The 18574-nt window shown below is 47.6% G+C and overlaps 1 protein-coding gene and 1 long non-coding RNA gene across 6 annotated transcripts; both read left to right on the forward strand.

Moving 5' to 3' along the window:
* Window positions 1–224: 224 nt before the first annotated feature.
* On the forward strand, window positions 225–10778 carry LOC147966522 (uncharacterized). Of its 5 annotated transcripts, none has more exons than XR_015608967.1 (8): window positions 225–693; window positions 814–1095; window positions 1930–3206; window positions 3564–3655; window positions 3738–3828; window positions 5046–9069; window positions 9160–9643; window positions 9764–10777. It is a non-coding gene; the product is annotated as an uncharacterized LOC147966522 (long non-coding RNA). The 5 variants fall into 5 exon arrangements; XR_015608965.1 differs by having other exon boundaries at window positions 226–693; window positions 814–890; window positions 1018–1095; window positions 5046–9643; XR_015608964.1 differs by having other exon boundaries at window positions 228–693; window positions 5046–5173; window positions 6276–9643; window positions 9764–10776.
* Window positions 10779–11226: 448 nt separating this feature from the next.
* Window positions 11227–12379, forward strand: LOC147966523 (uncharacterized). Its single transcript, XM_087530860.1, has 2 exons — window positions 11227–11928; window positions 12146–12379. Exons 1-2 carry the CDS (start codon window positions 11227–11229, stop codon window positions 12377–12379), a joined length of 936 nt encoding a protein of 311 aa, XP_087386986.1.
* Window positions 12380–18574: the final 6195 nt, after the last annotated feature.

Below are 18574 nucleotides of genomic sequence, written 5' to 3' on the forward strand. Positions count from 1 at the left end.
CGTTGGATCGAGAGGTGGGAGGAGCTGGGTCGTCGGATCGAAGCTGCGGCGCTGTAGAAATGAATAGTTACCGTCCCGCGGTAAAGATCTCGTGTCACCGCGCGTAATTCTCGTGCCCCGCCGAGGGCATTTTCGTAATTTCACTATGTTGTATAAAAGTGCAACACCCATAGGGTTTCTCCCCAATCGGCTTCGTCCCCTCTTCCTGTTCACTCGAGGGAGCCACCGCCGCCCCCTCCCATTCCAAACTCCTCTCTTCCCCGCCTCCCCTCGCCCTGCCGGCCATCCTCCCCGTCCTCCGCCGCCACCGACCAGCCGCAGCCGCGCTACCATCCCCTCCCTGTTCCTCTCCCGTGGCAAGTCCTCCGAGAAGCAGCCCAAGGGCAGCCGCCTGCCGCTCGATGGCCGGACGCCGAGAAGCGCCGCTGCTTTGGCTCCGCCGTCTCCTTCGCCCTGCCTGCCGGATCCACGCCGTCGTCCTCGCGTGCACACGGCAGGTGCTCCGCCTCTTACTCTCGTTCGGCCAGATCCACGGTGCACGGCCTCTCGCGCTCGCTCGCGACCCTGAGCCGTGGCAAGGGTTTCAGGCTGGGCATCGGCTTCGTCGCCGGCGCGGCTCCGGTGGATTCCGATGGCTCCTCTCCGTCTCCTCTCTCGCCCCCACGCGCGGCTCCGCTTCCCGATGGCCATGAGGTGCAGCCTTGCATCGTCCTCTTCTCCTTTTCCTTCTCAGGCAAATTTTGTTTTGGTTCACTGCTCAATTTCTTTGGTTAACCTTCATGCACTGACCACTTGGTGTTGTTGATGGCGCAGATTGTGGCGAGGTTGAGCGTATGGAGCAGAGGGACCAGGGCCGGCCGATGGCTTGTTTCCTCTATACGTACTTGATGGTTAGCCCATGTAGCAGATCGACTGATTCTGAGAAAGGAAAAAAATGGTAACAGAACGACTAATTCTTGGCTTGCTGCATGCGCGTGATCTTCTCTGGTTTCTCTTCCCCAATTGGCAACGAACTAGCCATGCCAAGGTCAACGGCGCCTTGTCCACACCGTCTAATTGCGATTTCCGGCTGTTGGGTGTGATTAGTGCAGGAAGGTAATGGGATTTTCTCGATTCCATGCATGAACCTCCTCGTGAACTCAAATCCCATCTGTTTGTAGTCTTGTTAGATGTTTCGCTTCATGAAGTTAATCCTCATTACGTATCTCTTGCTTACACTTCAGTTTCTTGTATTGATTGGGCCGGATTAGGAAAGGGAAACTAAATTTTCTGCTCATGACTTGTAAGCTGCAGCAAAAGCTTGCAATTTCTAATTTCCTAGCCAACCAGGAGCATTTGTTTCATGCCTTTCCTAAACTTTTTTTATTTAACTAGCTGTGTTCTTAATTGTTATCATCTTGTATCATATATTTGTGTGCTAATTATCAAGATTGCTATTAATTTGGCAATATTGTATTTGGAAAGCATTCATCTGACTATGAGAAGAAAAAAAACATGCATATGAGTTGATTGAGCCTGAGAGAGGAGTTGTTGACATTTATTCAGAGCACATACAAGTAGTATTTCTACTGCTTAGGAATTTTATGGAATTAGTTTTAGTATTTATTGAAGAGCAATTTAGTGAAGGATTATAGGATGTTAAAATTTCACCTAATGAAAAAAATATAAGTTTCAGACTGACAAGATGATAAGGCAACATAAATTTTAGTGTGATTTATTGGAAGAACTTTGAGTGGTTGGATGATTCAATTTGGTTAGTTGGTTATGCAGTTTATAAGTCACCCATGGGTGTGTTTATTGCAAAACTTGCACAATCATTCTATGGCGCCAACCACCAATACCATGCTCCTCCAGAGTTAAGCCACTTCGTGATGCGTAATTATTATTTTTGATGTTGCTGATACCCTTTCCCGTGGACACCTCTGCCAGATCCGTTGCTGCTACAGAACCCAACTCCTGAGCATGTCGGAGTTGAGCAAGAAGACAGGAGGAGGTGTCGAGGACGAAGAGGCCCCTCTTCCTTTTTGGTCCACGCCGCTACGAAAGTGATATTAGGGTATTGAAACTTGCTTTATGGAGTAGTACCATCACGATACCTTGCCTTTTTCCTATTCTGTTCGAGTACTTAGTACTTACCCTGTTTCTTTGACAAAGGCATTTGATAGATATGATTAGGCACATATTGAGTGTGCCATTTCAGAAATATTGAGCATACAGTTTCAGTTCCAACTTAAGCATACAATCTGCTCTTTCTTCTTAAGATATAGAGGAGGGTAATGATATATTGTCTGTTTGATATTTGCATGTAGTTATTATTTCATAAAAGGCCTAAGTTTGACCTTCTGTTATATCAGGACATCTTGGTTCTAAATTTCATTCCAGAGATTTGCTTAATATTTCATTTAGATTGGTTGTTTTAGGAAATGAAAAATAAATGCATTCTATGTTTGTTCGTTCTATCTTTCCCTGTTTTTGTCATCTTCAGTATTTAATGTTTGTTCATACGTGTATTTTTATCACCACAACCTTCCACTGGCCTGACTAGGGTGTGCCAAGGTGCACATTTAGTTATCAGAAGATGGTTCTGTTTTTATTGGGGCTGCATTTGTAATGGTTCATTATTTCTAAAGGGGTACACTGTTTGTAGGTATTGCACTAAGCTGGAAGAGGATGCTGGCCAGCGCCCCACCTCTCTTTCGACGTAATAAACTGATGTAAAAACTTATCTTGGGAACATTCATAAATATGGCCATTCAAATTCCTCAGAGCGACTTTGTTCTAACCATACATAGCAGAACTTAGTTGCCTTCCCAGACTTCTGCAGAAATTTAAGTGCAATGTATCATCAAGGATCATTGAATCCAGTTATTTGATTTCTTTGTATAACAAGAGCTTGAGTTGTCGCCCTATCTGTTGTGGCGGTATCATGGTTTGCTTGACTCAATTTTGACAAGCAGTTCAAAATTAAGTATGGTCGCTTGAAGCATTCTTTGTGATACTAACTGCAATCAAGTTTCACATTTTGTTCTACTCAACTCGGCCTTTTCCAGATATCTTAGCTTTGGCTTTATGTGGGCACACTACTGTTACTCTTTTTATATGGCAATACAAAGGAGATTGAAGTATTCGTAACACATGTGTTTTCTGTCGTGCAGTGAACTTGTTATACTCTTTCTGGTTCAATGGAACTTACCTACGCACATTAGGTATGCCTTTTTTGGTACCTTCATCTCAACTTCATTGTTTCTATCTATGTGCTCTTTTCACATTTTCTTACAGATTATATGAAGAAATCGTTCATTGCTAACTAATACTATATGCGATGATGTTTTGAAATTTACCTATCCCAAATGTGGTGTTTTGGACAATGTGATATAATTCATAGTTCTTACTCTGGGCTCAGTGAAACATGTTGTTATTTTAATAAATTAAACTTTCTTCACTTCAAGGCAAACAACATATGTTGCATTTCTACCAAAGTGTGTGTAATTCTTTGTTTTACTTGCAGATTGTTGCAGCTGTTGTTTTTAGATGTGACATGATTCTACTTCTTGGTACTGTAGGGGTTTTACTTTAGCTGGTGAGTGTTTGTGAGCGAGATGGCTGTCGCTTCCGCATGGATCCACCTCCTAGACGTTGACCACTTCATTGGAAGGTTAGCAAGGCATTATTTGTTCAGGTGTATGCGATTGTCAGCTAGATGTTCATGTTTGTGGTTTGTTTGGCTTGTGATGTAGGCATGTGTAACCTTGATGGGCAAATATGGTGAAGACTTGAAGTTGATATACTAATGTGGTATATGAAGCTATGTTCAAGGGCGTCACACAGGTTTGGAATCTTCATTCACATCTACACCTCACTTGTTACCTGTGTTCTTGCTTCAGTCTTTTTTTGTAATCATATTCCTATATACTGGGCATCATTCTGTATTGCCAGTGCTTTCTATTAATCACCATTTTAAGAATCATTCCTATATACTGGTTCTTGCTTCAGTCTGAGATTGAAGTTTCTTGATTTTATCCTATTAGATTCCAAACCTGACTTTGGGCGATTGCTTGAGGGAGTTTCCACTTCTCTTTTTGTGTGTGATTCTTGCTATAATGGCCGAATTGGTCCTGTTGTGTGCATACTGCTGAAGCACCTATTGAGTTTAAATCATCTGAAGAATGGGACAGAAGTGATGATAATAAGATAATAGTATTTCTTAAGCCTATATTTAGTTTTCCCTTCCTTTTACACTAAAATGTGTACTAACATTTCTTGAGAACAGAACTAGGATAGTGCACATATATGATTTATTTATTCTTCTTTCATATTGGAGAGAGTGGTAGTACCTTGCTGATTACACTAATTTTGTCCTATTAGAGGGTTCTGTATATTCTCTAGCTACTTAATGATTTCTTTCTTGGCTGTGATTTATTTGGTATTTGAGGTGCTAACAAATAGGAGTTGTGACAGAAAAATGTCGTTTTATTTGCTCTCATGTGACAAGCATGCCCAGAGTCTTGCGAGTTATACCCGTGTTGAGATATGCTATGGTTTATTATGTCTTTATTTCATGTTTATTTCAGGCTTGTTTTGTGGCCTCAAATCCAATGTATCCTTGATTCTGTAATTATTGAATAAATGTCTGCATTCTGCGTTCAGTTCTGTAACATAGAAGTGTTGGCGTGCTTCTTTTCATCTCCAGCCAACTGGTCCATCATTTCTCTGGTTTAATAAAGAGGAAAATATTGTTCTTTTTGTAGCTCAGTGGCACTTATTGCCTTATGGAGGCTGATTCTTAAATTGCCTAATTAACAAGCAACACTTAAATGTAGATGGTTATCCTTTGCCACTCTTTAGTAATATATCGGATTTTCCCATATCATGTTCATGACAAAGATGTGTATGTGTGTGGACATGTGTGTGTGTCTGTGTGTGTGTGTGTGCGCGCGTGCGCGTGTGCGTGTGCCATTGTATTAGGATTTAAAGTTTGGGTCTCCTCTGATTTAGTTACTTCCTCCTCCTATTCTAATGCTGATGCTTTGCTTTTGTGATTGCAGATCGACTTGCAATGTTGAGCAGATCACCATGTTAAAAGATGAGCATTTAGAGAAGTGTGTGCTCGCCAAGGATCCAATGGGTTTCTGAAGAGTTGGCTGCACATCGTTGGTGTCCGATGCACTATCAGGTATACATGAGGTCCGCTCTTGGTTTTACCTTGGTCTTGTAGTTAGCAAATCAATTTTTTTGGAATGTTCGACTTTAATTACATTTAGATAGTCTTTCACCCATCCATATCTTTGAGATTTGAGACCAGGGTGCACGCCACAAATATGTCAACCATGATGTCAGGAGCCCCTTAATTTCCTCTTTCTTTTGGGTGTGAGCATCGTTGATTGCTAATAGCAAAGAAATTAAAAAAGAAGAAGAATATATAAGTAACTTCATTTTTTACATGGCTTGATTTAAATTTTTGTGTACATGTTCTTTGATGAGATAGTCTCCTATGTCTGTCAGGTCCAGTACTAGATTTTTTTTGACTCAGAACCAACAACCCCAATTTAAATGAAATATAGATACACACAATATTTGTAAGCTACTACGGGAATTTAGAGGTGGTCATAGATATCTTGGTCAACCCAAATAGATAAAGAACACACATGAATCCAGGCTTGTGCTCTGTTTTGTATTTCTCATGTACGAGCAGAGTCTGTGTGTATATGTTGTAAGCTAGAACAATTTATACACACCAGAACCTATCTGTGTATGAGCAGAGTCAGTGTGTATATGTTGTAAGCTAGAACGGGTTGTATCCACCAAAACCTCTATATGTGTGCCTGTACTCCTGTCATGCATGGATTTTTTATCAGACAAGATTATTTTTTTCAAATGTATAATCCTATTTTTCTCAGATATATATTTCTTCTTGTTCATTCTTTTCGGCTTAAAGCACGAATAATCAGAATATACCTGTAGTGTTTGTACTATATGCATACACTTAAGCTCAAAATAATAATGCACTTCCTATTACTTGCTCTGTTTTGTTAAAATGTACGTACATCAGTTGGTTAATTGGCCAAGAAATTTTGCTCTGGTGATTGCAAAATTATAGTGGCTAGCTGGGACACCTAATTCCGCCTTTGCAATTATAAGCTATTAAGCTGGTGTATTTTCTGTTAGAACTACCGGATATTCATGTAACTTGGTTTCTTTTGTGGTACATGTACCTTAGTTTAAATATTGATTAACTGATACACACTACTTATGGTGGTCTTCTAATCAAATCACAGCTACAGAGATTTCCTTGGCGAAGATCTCGGGACACTCGGGTAATTTATTATTTTCCATATGATCACGATGTAGAGGCTAGGAGAACTATCTCCTTTTCATTATATGCATAAGTAGTGCAGATTATTCTGTAGGGAATTATTTCATGTTTTATCGCATGTTGCTACTCTGTGTTAGGTGATCATTATAGCCATATAATGCCACTAGATGTAGTGCCAGATATCTCCTTTATTGCTTCAGTTTTAATTAATTAGGAAACTGGAGCAGGGTATTAAGTTGGATCCCCCCTCGTTTCTTTGAGACCTTCTGATCATGTGCTTATTTTAGTGGCTCTGTCCTTGGATGGTCATTTCTGATGAGTGATAACCAGGGCAGTTTCACTTCCAGAAACAAGAGAAGAGGGTCTCACCGAGCCTCCTCAGAGCTCAGCGACTTTCGGCCGTCGGATGCGTTCGCTTGATGGAGTTTGGGTCGTCGGATCAAGCCATCGGACGTACTCTGCCGTCGGATCTGGAGTAGCACTATAGGAATGAATAGTTACTGCCTCCTCGCGCTGTCGCTTACTCTGTCTGTTCGACCGGGACTAGCTGACGTGTGGGGCCCCTCGTGGGTGGGCTGCGTTTGTCAGTGACCGTGGCCGCGGGTGTGGCATGTTCGTCCCGTCGCGCGCACCGACGGGTAAATATCCCGCGCCACTGCACGTAATATCTTGCCCCCACCGAGGGTATTTCGGTCTTTTTGCGTCCAGGCCTCGTGCGTGGTGGGCGGTGGTTGGCCCGTGCGGCTATGGAGTGGGGGAGGGCAGCGGCTTGCCTCTTCGTGCTCCCATTCGCCCCCTTCTCTCTGGGTCTCCTCTCCTCTCGCCGCCGATGCTCGTGTCAGAGGCTATTCTTGCTAGGGCGATGATGATTAACTGTGGCTGAAATAAGTGTGCCTTTCAGCAATCGAGGCACCTGTGGGTATCAAGTTGGATCCTCCCTCTCATCCCTAAAATCATTTTTGGTCATGTGATACTTATGGTTCTGTCCTTGGATGGTCATTCTTGTTGAGTGATAACCAGGGCAGCTCCACTATGTAAACAGATTGATCTGGTGGTAAGAGATGACGGGGGTAGGTTATATGATCGAGGAAAGGCGAATCTGAGCCCACTATGCAATTAACCCTAAACCCTTTTTCATTTGTATTTAAAGGTGTTGCTTATTTATGCTCCAGTGTTTATAGCCGTTTTAAGTAAAGTTTTCTTCTCTCTCATGCCTTTATTGCATATAAGTTGTTCTTGATCCTTTATTGTTTCTTGTTGGTCTTTGATTTAATCTGGTTAAGAGTAAGTTGCACTTTGTTATACTAGAAAGACTCACTCCCAACAAGTTATCGGTTGAATGACTTGTTTTAATTCGTTGTGATACTATTACTTCTATTTTTTTGCAAGTTACCAGTTGTAGCTATTTGTTCATGCTACAAAAAATAATACTATAGGATTTTTTTGAGATTTTTCTTGAGATAATGCTGGATTGTTCATGTAAAGAGTGACCGAGGTAGCATGTCCCATTTTGTATCCATAAACATTTTTTTGACTGCTGTGATTAGGTTGCTGGGTTAATCCGAGCCATTGAGCAGACATTTCCTTTCGTTTTCTTTAGTTTGTTCTGAAGCTTTCCCCAATTCTGTGCGTCACCACTGCATTTTTTGGATCCTGCAGTTTGAACACTCTTCCAACTATAGAGTTTAAAATATGTTACCTACATAAAGAGGAGTTAAATAAGGATGAACTTACACAGCTTATCCTTATTTTAGCCATAAGAGTATTTTGTCTATAGAGCTGATACTCTGAAACTCTGTTTTTATTACTGTATTATATTATGAAGGTTCAAGTATTTGGGTTCTAGCTCCTGCTTGGATATGGTAGATGCTTATTCATTTTCCTATTAGGATTACATCATTGATGTCACTTCCCAACCAATATTAAGTTGGCAGTTGTTTATTTTCTCTTTTGCCTAACACATCAAAATCTAGAGCAACACTTTTTGTTGATTGATATTTCCAACAGATACTGATTACTTCTCTTTATTTTATTGTATTGTTAGCCAATTAAAAAGGTTTTGTTGTAGGTGTATTTTTTTGTATGGTATATATCATGCGAGTTATTTCTAATGCATCTTGATATTATCTTAGAATCATCTGACTAGAGTCTCGGTCCTTAGAGCTTAGTTAAGTAAAGCATCTTTTATATCAGATATCAAATTATCTATACTTGTACTAAGATATAATGTATCTAACCAGATTTTCATTTCTTTAATGGAGTTTTTAGCACTCAGATTTATTTGAAATAGCTGCTCCTATATTTTTGTCAGTGCTTGCTGTACTTAGTTTAAATGTTTCTTCTTGGTAGGATCAGTTCTAAATAGTGGATGTAAGCATGCCTTTTCAAGCTTAAGCATTTGATTTTTAGCGATATGGTGTTCTCTCCTTACAGATGACCTTCTGCTTTCTTATTTTTAAAAATAGACAAGTTGGATGCAATTGCCGCCACTCATGTCGCTACAGGAGTGCGCGCAGGGGGGAGTGGCGGGTCAAGGTGCGCTCATCGGCGCCGCTGCTGACCGGCAGATCCAGGCGCACCCTCGGTGCACGCAGGGGGGTGATCTACGACGACCTCCTGGGCACGACACCGCTGGAGACGGTGAGAAACACGCACTCCGTCCACCATTGGTCACCGGCAGTAGCAGGACGAACCGTCGCCGTAGCCGCCAGGCTGAACCATAAGACGCCTCAACAGCGACTGACGAAGTCGTCGAGGTGAGGCGAGAACCCCCTTCCGACGCCTTGCATCGTCCTCTTCTCCTTTTCGTTTTGAGACATCCTCCACCTAATCCCCTCCCCTCTTAGGCGACAGCCCGGAGGTGAACTCCAGCGACAGCGTGAACTTGGCCGGCGACCGCAAGGACCCATCCACGGGGTCCCTTCCTCTCTGAAAACGGCCTAATTGCTGATATCTTGCCTCCCCTCTCCTTCTCCCTCTCTTAATTTTCAAACAATTTCGGTATGGTATTACTGTTAGGTAACCCTACAAACTTTGTTGGAACCTAAAAATAGGTACTCCTGATGGATTAGAGTGGTTCTGCCTGAAACAACTTCCAATGAATTGTTGAATTAGCCAATGTCATAATTAGTAAATCCGTGCCGTTATATTCTGTAATGAGATCACATTATGCCCATGTTTAGATGACACTGACCCAAGTTTACTTTCTGATTCCCTTAATTTCTCTACCTAATTCTTGTGGCGGCATGCTTTCATCAGTTTCAATACGACGAAGATGACAGATCCAACATGGTATCCTTTACGGATGAACAGGAGTTAAGAGGCATGTGTGTAAGTGTTGCATATACTGTTCGAAGATTGTCCGTGTCATTCCAATATGTACCATGCCATGCTACAGAACGATCAAACATATATTCTATATTGGTTTATTCCTTCGGTGATTAATTTTAGGCCACCCAGGCCACACAAAGAAGGCCCACTGGTTTTTTGGACAGGATAAGTGCACTTCAGGCCACCCAGGGTCGGGCTTTCAGCAGAGACACCAGAGGAGATACCTTTGTGCGAGACTGCTCTCGGTTGAAAATATCCAAAGGTTGGTGCCTCAAGCTAAACTTATCACCTGTGATTCTTTCCCTTTGATCCATTTGCTCCATGCAACCCCTTCTCTGGACAAGCGATAGTTATAGTCGTCATGGACTCCGATGAGATTCTCGACGAAGCGATACCTGAGTGGTTGGAATTGGCAATCATATGCTTCCAGCGGTATCACTCGCCATGATGAGCTCCACCATTGGTTCTAACTTTGTGTACTTATCAAGACTGCCATCTAACTGTCACCAGCCTTTGTATAAACGCCTTGCTTTTAGTATTTTGTGATGTTCGGCTGTCCTGTAATGTGCTACTTAGTTTTCGGTCCCTTGCTATGTAACCAACTTACTCTAATTATTAATAATGGTAATTCAACTTGTGGGATGCATTCATTTCTATATAAATGACTTGCTGTAATCCTGATCTATCAAGAATTTTGATGGTTTTTATTGAACCATATCTTACTTTGTACTGCACTTATATGATTTGTATTGGTTTACATACTCCCCTGATAAATACCAGGCGCTGGATTATTGGATCACTACTTTAGACATATTTTTGTAATGACAAAATGTGTCATGTTTGTCATACTTTTGGTATATATGTTGTCTTGCCGTTTGGCAATGCCCTGTTTTTTATGTAAATTTACTGTATTGGTCTAATCCATTCTGAGCAATTGCTTTAATTCCCTATGTTAACAAACGCACTGAAATTGATTTTGTCTTAGTCTCATGCCGATGTTTATCATCATTGTGTCTTGCTCCTATCACAACTGAGTGTTTCTTCTTCACTATTTTGTTATGTTGTATGAATGCATATACTAAAACTGAATTCATATTAACTTAGCATTACCTGCCTAATCAAATGTTGGGACCGGCACCCTTGCGCCAAGGCGTGATCCCGATCTAGTTGTAATATTAGTCACACCTCTCTAGATTGCAGGAAGCTTGACCAGCTTATAAAACGAAGCGGGCTGGTCTTTTCGGCTCGCGCCGAGTCGCCCGCTTGTGGTGAATTTCCAACACCGGCCTCGCCTCCCTCATCTCGCCTCGTCCAGCATAACGACCGCCCCCTCCGCGCCCAAGCCAAATAAGAAGCTGCAGAGGCACGCCGCGGACACGAGGGATGAAGTTGTCGCCGCTGCGCAGCAGAAGGTCACCAACGCTCGCGTCGTGGCGGCAACGATGAAGGCGCTCTATATGCTAGGGTTAAACCCTAGCCAACATGGCCTCGTCAACGCCGCCGTGGCCGCGGTCAGCACCGGCTCATCCGCGTTCCTTTGGATGGTGCTCCCCGACTCGCCCCGCGCGTCGGCTTGCACCCCGATGCCCGGCTTCCACGTGTACCTGCAGGCCTCCCGCCTTTTCAGGGAGTGTTCGCCCGACGTGAGCGTGGTGGCGCCTTCCATGCCCGCGCCCATCGACCTCAACGCCACACAGTTGGCCGGTGGCTCGTCATCCGGAGGCGCGAGCAAACGCGCGCGGCAGATGCCGGCCGACATGCTGTCGGACGCCCACAACCTGTTCGACGGAATGTCGGCCGCCGGCAACAAGGACTACATGCAGAACCTGATCTTCGAGGGCGGTGCGCCGGCCGCTGGCTACGATCCCAACGAGACACAAAGCCAAGACGATCGAGGGGCGTTCACGCTGGTCGCTGGCTACGATCCCGATCAGGCGTCCTTCATGCGTGATCAGGTCGGCATGGACCTGGATGGCTTCCCACTTGACCATGAGTTTCCGGACGACTACGGGCAAGAGGAAGAGGACGAGTGCGACGTCGAAGTGGAGCCTTTGTTCGAGGACGAGCTCGCAAACCAAGCTGCTGGGCCAAAGCCGAAGCACAAGAGCAAGCGGACGAAGGCATGCACGACAACCGAGGACAAGCTTCTTTGTGAGTGTTGGCGAGACATTGGACATGACCTCAAGACGGGCGCCGAACAAAAGCATTCAACTTTTGGGATTCGTGTCCACCGGGAGTTTCATGAGCGCAAGAAGTTTCCGCCTTACCAAATAGTGAGCACGCGGGTGGGTGGGTGTCCATTTCGAAGCGATGGAGGGTGATCCAACAAGAGTGCAATAAGTTTGTGCCATCCTTGAGAGCGTCAAGGCCCGCCTCGTGAGCGGCATCGGCATGCAAGACATGGTATGCTAGCAAGCCGCCCTCTTTTGTGTCTTCAAGTTTATGCTTGCGTGTTCATTTGCATAGCGTTTGCCAATATGCTTGCATGAAATACATTTGTAGGCATTTCAAGCTTTGGAGGCATTCAAGGTCCAACACAATGGCAAGTGCTTCAACCTCTCCCATTGCTTTAGGGTCATCAAAGACGAGGAGAAGTTCAAGGCGCAATATGCCGCCCTCAAGTCGCGTGGGGGAAAGCAAGCCATGGAGGAGGTTGGGGACGGCGAGCTGGCATGGGCGCGGGGGAAGACCAACTCCAGGAAGGAGGACAAGCGGATGCGGCATCGAACGCCTTGATTGCAAGCGTGGATGGCATGATGAACAAGAAAGACTCAAGGGAGAAGGAGCGTCGGCGTTTCAAAGAAGAGCAAATGAACGCCTTCATGGAGATCCAAAGGAGAAGGCTTGAGATGGACGCGGAGGAGCAAGCCAAGATGCTTGAGATATAGGCGGAGAAGCAAGCCAAGATGCTAGAGATTGAGGCCGCCAACGCCAAGACCAAGGCGAAAGAAGTGGCTCTTGCGAGCATGATGACCGGGGTGAAGATCAAGATGGATCTCAACATCGTGTCGCCAAAGATGAGGCAGTGGTTCGAGAAGATGCAAGCCGACATGCTCAAGTTCACCGACGAGTGATCTCGTGGCGGCGAGCGCCTTCCTTTTTTTGTATGCCGGCATGACCACGGGGCCGTGATGGCGTGGTTAAACTCAAGTCCCACCTCTTTTTGTGTGCTGGCATGCGTGCCGGCCGCTGGCGAGTGCGCCAGCATGAACTGTGTGGTGATATTTTTTGAAGCCGGCATTGTATACCGGTGCTGGCATGGTGCCAGCATAAGACATGGCCACGGGCCTTTATTAAAAATTGAGTGAGGATATAAAATGGGTCGGCGCGTTGGGCGCACTACCGACCCAAATGTAAAACAGGGCGGACGGCCGATCCAAACGGACAAATGCGCCGTCCGTTTGAATCAGCCCATTGGAGTTGCTCTAATGCATCCTGAACCGTATGGTCCACAATTCACACTTTCGGCGTAGAGCAATTGGTTAGAAACAATTTTTCAGGTACAGGCACAAAGCAAGATTACTTCACGCAATCAAGAGGATTCGAGAATTAAACTATATTCCAAATGAAAATGGTAGCCGAGTGTTACAAACAGCAGTCGTCACAGGACCAAGCGTTCTGAATACTTAAGGGAAACTAAGCGTAATAATTCAAGCTGGATTTCTTCTTTGCTTGCACTTGGATAATGCCTTCGTTGCATTGATCACCTGCATATGCAAACAGATAGGGTTGAGCGAAACAATACAGTTAAACATGCTTCGTGAGGAAGTGCACTTCAGGCAGTAAATCACATGCTACCAAGCCACAAAAAATGCTTCGAGATATCAAAGCAGCATCTACATATTGTATTTATGTTCCACTATGATTCTCTATTGTGTACTGTATTATATTTCAGGCTGTTCAGTTCATACTGAACATACAGTAGAACTGTCCTAAAAAATCATACCATAGAACTAATGCTGATTTGTTTAAAATTTCATTTTCTGAGCATCAAGATCCTAATCGATTTTATCTGCGGTTATCATCTTCCATTATGCGCCTCATTCACTACAGCGGTGAAAAAATGCAACAGACCACGAGCCTCCTGCGCGTCCCCACTCCGGCAACCGCAGCCACCCACCTGCGGCCGCTCGCTCCGACCGCCGCAGCCACCAAAGCCCATCCCGTTCCTTCCCCTTCCCCCGCGCCTGGCTCGCTCACGTCGCGGCGACCCCCTGGATTCCCTACGCCGCCGCCCCCGCCCCCGCCCCCAGGCCGCGGATCTGGGACCCGGACCTGTCGCCACCGAGATCCACGAGGTCGGACTCCTCGATGGTCCCCGAGTCCCCAGAGTTTGCGGTGGTCGGCGCCTCGCGTGCACCGCGCCCCGACGCGCTCGGTTCCAAGAGGGTGCGCTTCGATGGCTGCTCCCCAAGCTCTGGCGCCAAGAGGGGAAAAGCGGCAACCACCATTAATGAAGCCCCCGCAGCTCCAGCTGGAAATCCCTCTCGCGATGCATTCAAGTCGAAGATCCGGCCATGAATGCGCCTGGTTGCTTCCCCAACTCCCATTCAAGAGATTCGGCGGAAGCTCATCAACACCCATGGCTGTTGGTGCGCCCTGCTCACTGGTGGCGCCATCAAGGCGCTACGGGTCAGAGGCAGCAGCCGCGCGGCGCGCGTGTCCCGTCAAGCAGCAATGGAGACAGATCCCGGTCAAGCTCACATTCAAGAGGTTCTCATTCAAGTGACTGGTGCAGATCAATCAAGCCTAGCAAGCGGCGATGCTACCGTTGCAAGCAGAGGGGGCATAAATCCTCTGAGTGTCGCGACCCTATTGTCTGCAACCTCTGTGGCAGGCAAGGTCACCGCGCCTCTTGCTGCAGCCTCCACCCAAGAAACAGCCGCCCCTCCCCACCATGCCAAGCTCAAGCCCCGGCCATGCCTCCGCGTCGCAACCAGGCTCGATTGGGGGATGCGGCCTCACGCCCGGCGGAGGGCTTCGTTGCTACGGTCTCTACTCCGGCCATGGACGCCCAAGCAGCCGGCCTGGCCTCCCTTGCTGCTCTTGTCTTGCTCGGCGGGAACCGGCCTCGAGTCAACGCAGCCACCATTGCTGAAGCCATCCACAGCAAGTTTGGCGTGCCCCTGGAGGTCTTCCGTGTTGTGCCGCATCAGCCAGAGGATTTCCTGGTGCGGTTCGACTTCCCGCACCACCAAGCTCAGGTTACGTTGCTGGGAAGATTTCGTCATGGCAGCCTTGACATTCATGCGGCCCCCTGGTCCCCACTCACTAGGGCCACGGCCGCTTCCTTCCACCACCATGTTCACCTTTGCTTGGAGGAAGTGCCACTTCAAGCCTGGGATGTTGATGTAGTCAGCAAGATTGTTGGCAGCTCCTGCATCAACCACTACCTTGACGTGGCAACGGTGCAGAGGGAAGACGCGGAGACCCTCAATCTGTGGGCTTGGTGCTCAAACCCTTCTGCCATACCCAAGGTCATGTGGGTGACCATTGTCGACAATGAGGTTTCGGTTTCGGCATCCCCTTTGCGTGGCCGCAGAGGGCTCACCTATCGGGTCCTCGTGCATCTGGACCGGTCGGAAGATTTCTCACCCTCCAGTGATGGGCACTTCCCTTCACGCCCGCACTCCTCGGACAAGTTTGACTGGCACTATCAGATCGTCGACGGTGAGTCCTCTCAGCGCGACAGGCAGCCTGCCGTACCTCGACGCTCCGATGACCGGCGTCGCAGGGACGATGACGACTGGGACTGGCAGGACGGCCATGGTCGGGATGTGGAGACCCGTGGTCGTCGCGAAGATCATGGCGGCTCATGGCGGGACAGGCTTTTCCGAAGCCGTTCGCGTCCTGCAGACCGGCGTGATGATGCGCGTAGCCGCGGCCGTGAAGATAGAAGAGATGGAGGACGCAGACACAGGTACGAGCAGGAGGCTTACTACCGCCGTGTCGATCGCTCCAAGGTGCAGGTTCTTCCTGGAGGTGCCGTCATCCCTACTGCTGGCCGTCGTCGGAGGGATGTGTCCCCTGTGTCTCGCCGCCGCTCCGGCACTGCCTTTGCTGCCCGCGCTTCGGCCATGCCCAGAAGACGCAGCCGCTCCCCTGTGGCTGCTCTAGCCTGGTGCATCGGGAAGTTGGGGACAAGCCTTGGCGCCTACTTCTCCCCAGCTTTGACCACGCCGTCCTCAGCTGCGTGCGAGCGTGTGCATGACGCCTCGCCTGCTTCGACCGTGGTGGTTGCAGAGCCGGATGGCGCCTCCCCTCCCGCCGTGCTGGAGTCGCACCTCCAGCCTGCTCCTGCGAGGGGCTTCGCGCCACTTCTCAGCGCCGAGGAGGCTACCTCGAGTCCGCTCCGCCTCCTTTCCCGAGGCCATGGACGGGGTCCGGCGCCTGCAGCACCAACTGAAGATGAAGGTCGTGGCCGCTCCCCACCACCAGCTCCGAGGTCAGCCTCCTGTGAGATCATGGCTTCTCCGTCAAGTGGAGACTGGCTACGCAGGGTTCAAGTTTGCCCGGTCTCTGCGGCGATCTCCCCAGCCCAGTCCTCGCCTGTCACTCCCGTCTTCCAGGCAGGGATTGCTGCCCCGGCCCCTGCTCACGCTCCCTCAAGCTCGTCGCCGCTCTTTTTACCGCTGCAGCCCGCCATCCTTGTTGATCCAATTGCGTGGCTCCCAGAGCTCTAAAGAACCGGCGCAAGACGCTCGCCGGCATCACTGGCTTCAACCTCGGAAGGTGTAGCCCCAGACTCAGAGAGAAGCAGCAAACCGTCCCCATCGCGCAACTGGCTGAGCAGCTCCTCTACCGCAGGTTGGGGATTGTTGCTGATGGTGAGCCTGTCACGGAGGCGGCCATTGGCAGGTACGTGGAGCTGTTCAAGGGCCAACTCCCTGACATCGCCGTGGCGGCTTTGCGAGCCATTTTCCAGCTCGATTGCGACCTTGCTACTGCCGTTGAAGATGCTCTGATTGAGCACGGAGGTGTGGCGGCTCCTGAGCTATAGGATGGACTTGGCGGCGCCTCGACCTCATGCTGATCCTGGGAAGATTGCCTGCTGCTGGAGTTAATTTGTTGCCAATGTTAGACAACTACATGATTAGTGTAGCCATTTTAGTTCAACGGATGGTCCCAGTTTGTACGCCTGTTTGTCCCAGACCATTGTTGTGTCTGCTGGAGGTTGCCTTGGCAAGGCGTTGGCCATGTGTGAGGCCTTTATCTGTAACTGGGAAGTGCCCTTTGATATTGAACCTTGTTTGTTTCCTATTCTGCTCACAACGATGTTTGTCTAGTGCTCAATGACATATCAAAGCCACAACCTTGTTGTACTGAACTGGAACGTTCGTGGCCTAAACTGTCCTGCTCGCCGTGCGACCGTTCGCGAAACCATTGCTGCTACTCCTTGTCACCTTATATGCCTCCAAGAAACTAAACTCGAGCACGTCGACTCCTTCATCGCAAGCTCCATTGGTGGGCAGAGGCTGGGTAAATTCGCCCAACGCCCTGCTGTCGGCACCCGTGATGGAATCCTGATGCTCTGGGATGAGCTGTCAGTGAAGGTTGAGGATGTTCATTTCGGCGTGTACTCATTGTCGGCCAAGATTACCCTAGTGAGCTCCGGTCTCCCTTTCAAGATCACGTCGGTTTACGGCCCAACTCGCTCAAACCTCAAGGATGCCTTTTTCCAAGAGCTCATTCTGGAAAAACCACCCCCTGGGGATAGATGGCTTGTTAATGGAGACTTTAACCAAATACACCGAGCCCGGGACAAAAACCGCCCAAACGCATGTCATAGGCGGATTCTTAAATTCAGATATGCTCTCAATGCTTGTGAGCTTAAGGAGATCCATCTTCAAAACCGCAAATTTACTTGGAGCAATGAATGAATCAACCCTACCATGAGCAAACTGGACACTTTCTTCTGCAACGAGGACTGGGACATCACCTTTGCTAATCACATCCTACACACGATGTCTTCCTCCCTCTCCGATCACTGCCCTTTGCTCCTTGCCAATGCTGATGGCCCGGTCCGTCCTAAGACTTTCCGCTTCGAGAACTTTTGGATCAAAATGCCGGGCTTCAAGCATGCCGTCCAAAAGGCTTGGAACGATCCTTGTCAGGCCCTCTTCCATAAACTCAAGACGACTAGTCGGAGGCTCCGTTCTTGGAGTAAAACCATTTTCTCCAGAACCAAGGTTCAGCTACATATGGCTCTGGATGTAATTCTTCGTCTCGATTTCGCCCAAGAGTGCAGACGGTTGACGCCGGAAGAGTGTGATCTTAGGAGAAGACTAAAAAGAAGAGTCATTGGGCTGGCCGCTCTTGAGAGGGCTCGCAAATGGCAAAGCTCCAGAATTACAAGCTTGAAAGAGGGGGAAGCCAACACCAAATTCTTCCACCTTCGAATCAACCACCGGAGGAGGAAAATTTTTATTCATAGGCTCAAACAGGGGCCGGGCTGGGTCACCTCCCATGAGCATAAAACAGTGATTGTCCAGCGGCACTTCTCAGCCATCATGAAGAAGGGGCTGCCGAGGAAAAAGGACTTCAACTGGGACTACATCCCCGTGCCGAATGCGGATCTTTCTGAACTGGGGGCTGCTTTTACCGAGGAAGAGATCAAGGCAGCGGTTTTCGACCTGCCAGGTGATAAGGCGCCAGGACCAGATGGTTTCACTGGAGTGTTCTTTAAGGACTGTTGGGATATTGTCAAGCCAGAGATCCTCAACGTGATCAACCTTTTCTCAGACTTGCGCGTCAGCTCACTGCACTGGCTCAACTCCGCAAACATTGCGCTCATTCCAAAGAAAGACGGAGCAGAGGACATCACATATTTTAGACCCATTAGTCTCATTCACGCCATCGCTATTGCAAAGATGATGGCCTCTCGCCTTGCGCCTCACATGAACAACCTTGTGTCCCCTGCTCAGAGTGCAT

This window comes from Triticum urartu, chromosome 6A (assembly GCF_056163025.1).
Source record: "Triticum urartu cultivar PI428250 chromosome 6A, HENAU_Tu73, whole genome shotgun sequence".
Lineage (NCBI taxonomy): Eukaryota > Viridiplantae > Streptophyta > Magnoliopsida > Poales > Poaceae > Triticum > Triticum urartu.

What these genes read in the sequence shown, in the direction of transcription:
- LOC147966523 (XM_087530860.1), top strand. Translation starts at nt 11,227, where the DNA reads ATGCCCGGCTTCCACGTGTACCTGCAGGCCTCCCGCCTTTTCAGGGAG. An exon ending in ACCAAATAGTGAGCACGCGG is followed by an intron (nt 11,929 to 12,145) that starts GTGGGTGGGTGT and finishes ATACATTTGTAG; the next exon opens with GCATTTCAAGCTTTGGAGGC.